This window comes from Salmo salar, chromosome 01 (assembly GCF_965601325.2).
Source record: "Salmo salar chromosome 01, fSalSal1, whole genome shotgun sequence".
Taxonomy (NCBI): Eukaryota; Metazoa; Chordata; class Actinopteri; order Salmoniformes; family Salmonidae; genus Salmo; species Salmo salar.
The window spans coordinates 40,992,509-41,002,200 of NC_138291.1; the positions used below are offsets into that span (position 1 = coordinate 40,992,509).

Below are 9,692 nucleotides of genomic sequence, written 5' to 3' on the forward strand. Positions count from 1 at the left end.
CAAAGTCAACTTATTGGAGGGCGCTGCCAATAAACTGCCTGGACAAACCAGCAAAGCCTCTCCAAACAAAACAACTGAAAATGGTGGCTTTACATAATGAACATCTTGAATATTGTCACACATGAATAAACTCACTGATGGTCAAACTCAACACATACCATTCAGAACAATAGAACACACCCCAAACGTTTCTTCAAGACCGCATGGTCACAAAATAAACAAAATGCACCGCCACCGTACAACTTACACAACCACAAATGACCTTCCAGGTATACAGCTTTCACCTGAATTCTTCTTCTTCGATGGGGTTTAACGGAGGTTGGCATTCAATGTTAATGGTGCATTACCACCACCAGCTGGACGAGTTATTGAATAAGAAACTTAAAAAAACATTCTGGGAAAGGTGGATAACAGCATCATACAAAATAAAACACGCCAACTAAAAAAAATTAAAATTATATCAACATCATACTTCTTCAATCATAGTCCACTCCAAAATACATCCCTACACACGCTTAGGGGCCTGTGATGGGCGGACATTCACCGACAGGATTTCTTGCACCGCCTCGGCTGTGAAATCACGAAGACCCCAAAAACGTTCAGCGGCATTCACAATGATTCAAATTTTCTTAGACTTCTTCTCCGCTTGTGCTGTACAGTTTATGACCATTGCAATAAATCATACAAATCCACCTTTTTAACATGTAGCGTTTCACTAACCCTCGGTTGATGAGAAACCTTCTGGTCTTGGTGGCTCTACTACCGTTACTTCTTCCCCGCCACTCGTTCCTTTAAATTTTCTCACCGCCTCCAGATAGGAGACACCATGGACACTCCTTACCCTTGCCACCTCCTTCTCCAGGGCACGCCAAGAATTCAGGGGCATGTTCACCTCCACAGTTGCAGCATTTCCCTTCATCTGGTATACGATATTCTTCTCTTCTGCACACACTTGACACATGACCAAATCTTTTACATTTATCACACTGAAGGGGCTTGTGCACAAAAGCTCTTACAGGGTATCTCATGAATCCTAACTTTATATGAGAAGAGAGAGACTTCATCAAGGAATAGTAGCATGAGTGAAGTGAACTTCTTTTCTCCGTCCACCATACAGGTCAATCGATGTGCACCAACCACTACATCGATGTCTTCAGTTATATCCTCTGCCTTTCTTTTTTTGCGCCACCCCAGAAATAACCCCCTTAATTGGCGCCCTGCTACGAATATCCATGCAGGAAACATTCCACTCCGATATCTTTTTGAGTTTCAACACATGCTTCTTCTGCTCCGCAGACCAAAAAATTAAATAAGACCACTTCTTGTAACTCTCACCGACTCCACACTTTGTTCCAACACATTCCAGATTTTCATGGAGACATTAAACGGATTTACCAAGTAGCATTCATCCAAAACCCTGACTCTGACCAAAAACGAGTTTAGTGGTTTCCTATTTTCCAACATAGCTTTACTTCTCCTTTCCTGCCACTGTAACCCACTCATTTTCACTTTCTGTACTATTAGCTTCACTCGATTCACTGGCAGTTTCAAACAAAACCTCAGTTTCCGCCATCTTCCGTCCTCTCTGCCCTCCCCAATATTTCCCGGCCTCTTCAATATGGTGTAATTGTTTTTTTTGTTTTTTTATTTAACCTTTATTTAACTAGGCAAGTCAGTTAAGAACAAATTCTTATTTACAATGACGGCCAACCTGGACGACGCTGGGCCAATTGTGCTGCGCCCTATGGGACTCCCGATCACAGCCAGTTGTGATACAGCCCGGGATCGAACCAGTGACGCCTCGACCACTGCACCACTCAGAAGGCCTCTCACCTGAATGCGACCAAGGTGTGCTTTTATACATTTCCTACATGTCCTTCCCTAATAAGGGTGTACAGGGAAACACTGACCAAAACTTTGGTTCCTAGCCTGTCACGCAATATTCTTCAGTTGCAAGATTGTAACTGAGTGAGGTTTAGGTGAGGGTTATGGTGATGACCATCTACTGTGGGACTCCAGTTAAAGAGCAGGCGGAGGAAGAGATGCAGTTCAGTTTAAGGGTCTTTATAGATTCAGGTAATGGAGATTATACATGGCAGGGAATGATTGACAGTTGACATGAGACTCATCTTGAATTGAGACTTGGTTGGCTTTGTATTGAATATGGTTTATCTAAAAGGAGACACCGATAATAACAGGCATAAACAGCAATGAACGTACATAATTAATCGGCTGTTAATGGCAATAATCAATGACAATATGCAAAGGCAATAAGCATATAAATGGGTAAAGCTATGCATAAATGTATAGCAGCAGTGTCACGTCCTGACCAGTAAAGTGGTCTTTTGTCATTGTATTCGGTCAGGGCGTGGCCACCCTCCCTTTCCTCCCTTTAGGTTTGGGGTTGTTTTGTAGGGTTTTGTGTTTTGAGGTGCAGTCGGGGTCTGCACCTTGTGGGGGAGGGGGGGGGCGGGGGTACTGTCACGTCCTGACCAGTAAAGGGGTCTTTTGTCATTGTAGTTGGTCAGGGTGCGGCAGGGGGTGTTTGTTTTGTGTGTTTTGGGGTTTTTGGTCTAGGGGATTTTGGTTCTAGTTTTCATTTTCTATGTTTCGTTTTCCAGGTTTGGCCGAGTGTGGTTTCCAATCAGAGACAGGTGTCTTTTGTTGTCTTTGATTGGAAGCCATACTTGGGCAGCCTGTTTTCCTTTGGGTTTTGTGGGTGGTTGTTTTCCGTTTTGTGTAAGTACCTGACGGAACTGTCGGTTGTCGGTTTTGTTATTTTTTTGTAAAAGTGTTATCTCATTAAAATTAAAGAAGATGAGCACTATACCTGCTGCGCCTTGGTCTGTCCTTTACGACGCCCCTGACAAGCAGTTAAAAATGAATTGCTAGAAAGGGGGTACAATAGCATGCGGCATGGTAGGCCGATGCTATAGCGGGCTAATTTATCAATGGCTACATAGCATAGCATGGCAAGCTTACAAAATCTAAAATAAACAAAAGTAACAAGCGTAATTGGGTCGCTGAGCTATGATCCACCGGGTCAAATAAGACTGGAGGTGTGGCTTAAGGGGGACGTGGCTTTCACAACGAATGAGAGTATTTTCACACACATTTTTTATTAACATTATTTAAATATTATAACAAAGTGGTAACTATCCCAACATTGGATGTGCATAGGTACTTAAGGAACTGATACTCTTGTGTAAGCCTTATTAAAGCTACAAAAGTGTCAGTGCTCAACCTTAACATGTGTTGACAATACAACAGAACAGATTAACTGGAATGACATCATGGGTGGCCAAAAATAACTATCTGAAAGCCATGCCTCCAAATGGCTGGTTCAAAATAACCTAATGTGTGTTCTGTCCAATATTTACCCAAATTCGTTTGTTTTTAACCCAGCATATTTTTGGGGGGAGTGTAATGAGCATCACAAAGGCAATTCAGAAAAAGTGCAACAATTATTAGCGCGTCCATTAGCACTACTAGTACCGAAGACAACAGATCAATATTGTAGCTCTCAAACTCTAAGCGGCATTCTGCTATCTCCCTACAGTTTTCAGCCATTAGTTTCGCCCACAATATTTCATCAGAGAGAAAGAATCCTTCAAATAAAAAAGAAAACTTACTGTAGAATTTTTGCACAGATCCATACAGCCATTGGTGCCTCAATCCAACGAAACTACACTTCCGTTACACTTCCCAAGTCACACGCTTGAGCTAATTAGCAAATGCGGTCGCCTCGTCTTCCGTCTGTTTTCCGTGAAAACAAGCACTGTAACATGGAGATATGGCCGTGTGGGTACACTAACCTAACCTAACCTTTCGTTATTTATTTTTAATGGTTTCTCGATGATATGTAAGATAAGGTCCTTATGCTTCCAAAACCGTACCGCAAGCAATGCGTGCAAATGTTTAGATTGAGAATAAGGACTCTTAACAAAGCTCCCCCGTACATAAGGTGCCTTCGTCCAATGACTTATGTGTAATTTAATGGAACTGAGAGTCATGATCAAGGGCTAGGAATTCTGTACAAAGATTCAAAACCAACTGGCAGTTCCTTTTGGGTTTACCAGTATAAATCAACAATTATCAGACAACCAGTAATACATACCCAGATAGTGGCTTGCTCTACTCAGGCAATCATAAATATGGTAGGTATTTCAAATTATCCTCTTTGATGATATGTGACTTAAAGTCCTAAGTATTTATGATTGAGTAGAGCAAGCCACTATCTGGGTATGTATTATTGGTTGTCTGATGATTGTTGATGATTTATACTGGTAAAGCTGGTTACTGTGCTCTGTGACGTGGATGCGGGGGAGGGCATTCGTGTCAGGTGTGCCCTCTAGAAAGCCAGTATGAGTGTTTGCACTCAGGCTAGAATGGAAGGCGACCGGTGCGTAGGAGAAAAAATATCTGTAGATTTCAAAAGGTACTCGCACTGAAAACCATGAAAAAGGCATAACCCTAGGAGGCCGAGATTCAAAAAATAATGCACTTAATTTTATCCATGCTCGAAAGAATACAAAAGGTGAAAGTACAAAGTGCGAAAAAAAACTAAAACGAAGCATATGTTTCAGCCTTATGCCTTCATCAGTGCTGTACACACAAATTAGGAAGACACGTACTTAAGGAGACACACCTGCTGTGCGTAACAGGCGCAACAGGTGCAAGCAGATAGTTGATTAGATACTGGAGAATAGGGAGTCAATAAATATTAACAAGGAATATGTAGAAGAATATAGAAAATGGACAATTCAAATGTCACATATTATTGGAAAAAGGCTAGGCTACAAAACAATATCAGAAGCAATAGATATAAAATACTCAAGTAGGTTAAAAATCTCAGCAGTCCCCCCCAGAGTGCTGGGGGGGACTGCTGGTGCTCATCCATATTGTGGCGGCTTGAGAAACATGGTCAATGGCACAGAACTTAAGATCAGTCACAGCATGTTTAGCCTCATGAAAATGTCTAGCCACTAGTAATTTCAGGTCATTTCTTCTGATGGCACTGCGGTGCTCATTGATGCGTAACCGTAGTTGTCTGCACGTAACCGTAGTTGTATTAACTGTAGTTGTCTGCGGGTAATGCCAGTGTATTAACTGTAGTTGTCTGCGGGTAATGACAGTGTATTGCAAGCCACATGGCAGTACTGTAGATACACAACAATACTGGTTCTTGGCCTATCACGCAATATTCTTCAGTTACAAGATTGTAACTGAGTGAGGTTTAGGTGAGGGTTATGGTGATGTTGGTGCCCATCTACTGTGGGACTCCAGTTAAAGAGCAGGCAGAGGCAGAGATGCAGTTCAGTTTAAGAGTCTTTATAGATTCAGGTAATGGAGATGATACATGGCAGGGAATGATTGACATGAGACTCATTTTGAATTGAGACTTGGCTGGATTTGTCTGGAGTATGGTTTATCTAAAAGGAGATAGAGAAAGGTGCAAATAATAACAGGCAAAATCAGCAATGAACATACATAATTTAAACAGCTGTTATGGGCCTAGAACCTGTCTAATGTCTTAGATGTTACAATTGTAATAAATGTTTTATATTTTTGCTAAGGTGTTGCCTGGTTTGTTGAATTGCTCAGAATGTTGACCCAACTCAATAGGTGGCCTGTCACCAACCTGTCTTATGTCCTGGTTGAGGTGATCCACTCATTGAACAGTAACTGGCGTAGTCTGGTGGTTCTGCAATTTTAGCTAACCCTAGTCAGCAGGTGTTACTACAGTCATGTCTTCAAAAACACTACAGTGAATATTATAGTGTATATACATTTAGACCATAGTATACTTTAGTATTTTTGGGGGGGTTGGCTGTGAATGTCTAACATGTTTGAACTAGGACCACAATGGAATTAATTACTTAATTAATTAACTTTGTTCTCAACAAATCTCTAACTGCATTGTATCCACGTTTGTGGTTGTATTGTGTTTTTAAATAGATTTTGACTATCAATCAAGGGATACTACAGTGTGGAGTATAGTATTCTACAAAATTCTATAGTTGGCACACCACGATCTAGGGGGAACCTCAGGAAATCCCCGGCATGAGCTCCCTAAGGACATACTGTTCAAATCAAAATGGCATTGTTAAAGCTAGCTAGCAGTCCAATCGGAAAATTCTCAATTAAGCACTACGTGACAAAGGATATTACAGATAAATGATAATGCCCGACAAGCCGGTGTTTGGAGGAAATATTGACACAGGAGTTAGGGCAATATATCCTACAAACACTGGCCCTGAGGGCATTATCACTTTTATACAACGGGTTACCAACATCTTCAAATAATGATTGACATATTTTCATGAATGTTATTTTGATTTATTTATTCATACTATTTCCTCCTTCCACAAGATATAGTCCCAAAACAAATCTTGGGTTGCTACCCAAGCTGGCTGAACTTTCGTTCTATCGGTTCGGTTGCGAAGACGCGACCCAGTCATTCAGTCTTTTTGTTCTGTATCTATGGAAGCGACCCAGTCGTTCAGTCTTTTTGTTCTGTATCTATGGACACGACCCAGTCGTTTATTCTAAATGTTACATTGCCATACTGGCTGGCAACATTCTTAACCCTTGCTTGCTAGTTAGGCAACTATGGCTAACAACTACGGCTCGCCAGAATAACAGCAAAGTAGCTTCATTTGCATTTGTTTAAGCTGTTTTCTAATGACATTTATTTGGATACATCCATAACAATGAGCTAAGGAGGCGCGATTTCGCCTGGCATAGAAAATGTGCTCACCTGTCAGGACACTGTTGTTCAGAGGAGCTAGCCAACAACAAAGCTAACACAATCACTTCAAACTGAAGCTGGAAAGACTAGCTGTACTTCGTTTCGTTTGACCTTTTTTCAATTTACATTTCTTTGTATATATCCATAAAAATGATGCCAGCTGATTCATGATTTCTATTGGGTGAGAAACATTGCCTGCCTGTCTGTCTCATCGAGACTCCCGAGACATTCATTACTATGGGACAGCTGGAGATCGAATTTGAATATTGAAACAATGTTGCAAATGTCGGAGAGACAGCAAGGTTTACACAAATCTCTGCTGTTGAAAACTAAATGTTACTCTAAATGAAATGTGAGATGGTGTATAGATCATTTTTATAGTGGAGATCAAGTTCATAAATTGCCTGGCTGGGCTGATGAGACAGAGGATTGAGCAGTCAGATGGAACAGAGTAAATAGGCATTTTAACGTCATAGATTTAGCCGGTGGTAACTTGTGGAAAGACACTGGCTGGAATGCGGTTTTAACCAATCAGCATTCAGGATTAGACCCACCCGTTGTATAATGTAAAGTATTCTACACAGTATACTACAACATTCTAAAGTAAGCACTACATGATCAAGGAAACTACAGCGTGTAGTATGGTATTCTCCAGTATACTACAAAATTCTACAGTAAGCACTACACAATCGAGGGTTACTACAACGTGGAGTATAGGATTCTACACTGTACTATAGTTTACTATATAATTCTATAGTAAGTACTATAGTGAACTGTAGCATTTTTTTATGTGGACAGGAAAAGATTAAACATCCTGTAACAGATTCATAAACACCATAAACAACTTGCTGCAAAATATCTAAAAATGTAGTTGAATGTGCAGATTTATTGTCCCTGCTTCACTAGTTGTGGTTCCTTAAGAATGTCAGAATTGTCATATTTTATTGGATGTTATATTCAGGTAGAGGATATAGGCTATGTGCCAAACGGTTACCTATACCCTAGTGCACTATATAGAGAATTCGGGACGCACACAGAGTATGATCTGTGGCCTTGTGTTTGTGCTGTATTCCAGCCTATCCTAAAGACTCTGGAGACATTGAACCTGGGGGAGAATAACCTGCAGAACAGAGGTATCCACACACTGAGGGAATCTCTGATGATGAACCACTCACTTCTGCAGCTAGGCCTGGAACACACACACATCACTTGTGAAGGTACTCACTTTTCACAGTCGTCACTCATGTTATTTTGTGTGTTTGCTATCTCTTCATACTACTGTGTTACTATAAGTGTGTGTGTGTGTGTGTGTGTGTGTGTGTGTGTGTGTGTGTGTGTGTGTGTGTGTGTGTGTGTGTGTGTGTGTGTGTGTGTGTGTGTGTAGGTGCTGTGGCGTTGGCTGAGTTTCTAGCTGAGAGCCGTCACATCCAGCGTCTGGACGTGCGTGACAACGAGGTCAGGGCTGGAGGTCTCATGGCCCTCTCTCTGGCCTTACGAATCAACCACAGCCTCACCTCACTGGACCTGGACCACACACCCAAACAGGAACAGGTACATCAGTCTCAAGCATCTCAAATGGCACCCTATTCCCTATGTAGAGCAGTACTTTTGATCATAGCAACTTTTCCCTATATAGTGCACTACTTTTGACCAGGGCCAGAGTCAGACACTAAAATGTCATCCATGGCGATTAAGTGTTGCGATATGTCTTCAGCGTTGTTGCCTTTTTGTCCTCTGTGTGAGGAGGACAAAAGGAGACGCAGAGCTGAGGAGAACGACGCTGCCACAACTTAAATATGAATACTTTAATCCACAGCCGTTGGTTGGTCATGTTAAAGTTCACAATTAGAAGTCAGATAAAGACAACTAAAAAGTAACGCATGGTAGTACGTCAGTGTTGCCTTTTTCTCCTCTGTGTGTGTCTGTGAAGGCCTGAGGAGAACTATTCTGCCACTACCTTAATACAGGCCCCTGCTGGATTCACAAAATAATTACCCGCACTTGCCATCTGTTTGTCATGATTTTATCTCAGCTAACTTATTTGCATATTAAAGCATTAATTAAAATCTCCAAGGAACGGAATTCTTACTTTAAAATTAACTCCAATGGCTTCGTGTGGATGGGGCTCTAAACTTGTTTTATTTTAGTGTTTGCAGTTTTATTTTGGTGTTTACTCATTTAATTCAAATTCTATTCAATTTCTTCCCCGGTGACAGAAGTCAACTGGATATACAGTATATGCCTGTTTATGTGGGTGAAAATGGGAAGCTATTATTTGAAATGATGATAGGTTAACGTACTGTGCATACTGTGAATGTGTACCTATACCAGGCCAGGTACTGTATCAATTTTAATGGGGACAGAAATAAATTCCTTGTTGGAGAAAAGCATTTCATGCCTAGCATCAGACACACAGCCTTATGATTAACATTTCTGTTGTGGAGACAGGAGTTACTGTGGTTTCAGTCCGGGATGTTTAAGGCATGGTAATAAGGAATATTTTTGCGCTGTGCCGTCGTAAGGTTTGGAGTCACACAGCTGGGATTTGTCTTGGCGGTCGTGCTGATCCAGGTGGGAAGAGTGACGATTGTATTAAAAAGCAAATCTTTCCATCAGAAAGCAGCGGGGGGCCAGATCAAGTGTTCCTCACTCAGTCCCGCTGTATTCCCCGGGTCGCAAAGAAATGTGAAAATTTCATTTTTCTAAAGGAAAATGACTGGGTATGTGTGTGGGAGTGTATGTGTGTCTGTAAAAGAGTGGGCGTGTGATGCCGTTGGTCTGCCCGTATGTGGTGTGTGTGTGTGGCTATGTGTGTGTGGTTCAATTGTGGATGCGCATATTTAAAAGACAAAAAAGGTGGCGGGGCCTGGGACTCGGAGGGATGGGAGGAAATCTGGGTCCTTGCATCTTTGTTTACAAGCGTCAGATTTTTCATGTCTGT

General features: G+C 41.5%; 1 protein-coding gene across 1 annotated transcript in view; it reads left to right on the forward strand.

The window, feature by feature from the left end:
* si:dkey-288a3.2 (uncharacterized) overlaps positions 1-8,687 on the forward strand; it is a 46,223-nt gene extending 37,536 nt beyond the window's left edge. The window contains exons 6-8 of the mRNA XM_082959207.1: positions 7,827-7,968; positions 8,136-8,302; positions 8,682-8,687. Coding sequence (XP_082815333.1) covers positions 7,827-7,968; positions 8,136-8,302; positions 8,682-8,687 — 315 coding nt within the window. The remainder of the gene's footprint in view (positions 1-7,826; positions 7,969-8,135; positions 8,303-8,681) is intronic.
* The last annotated feature ends 1,005 nt before the right edge of the window (positions 8,688-9,692 follow it).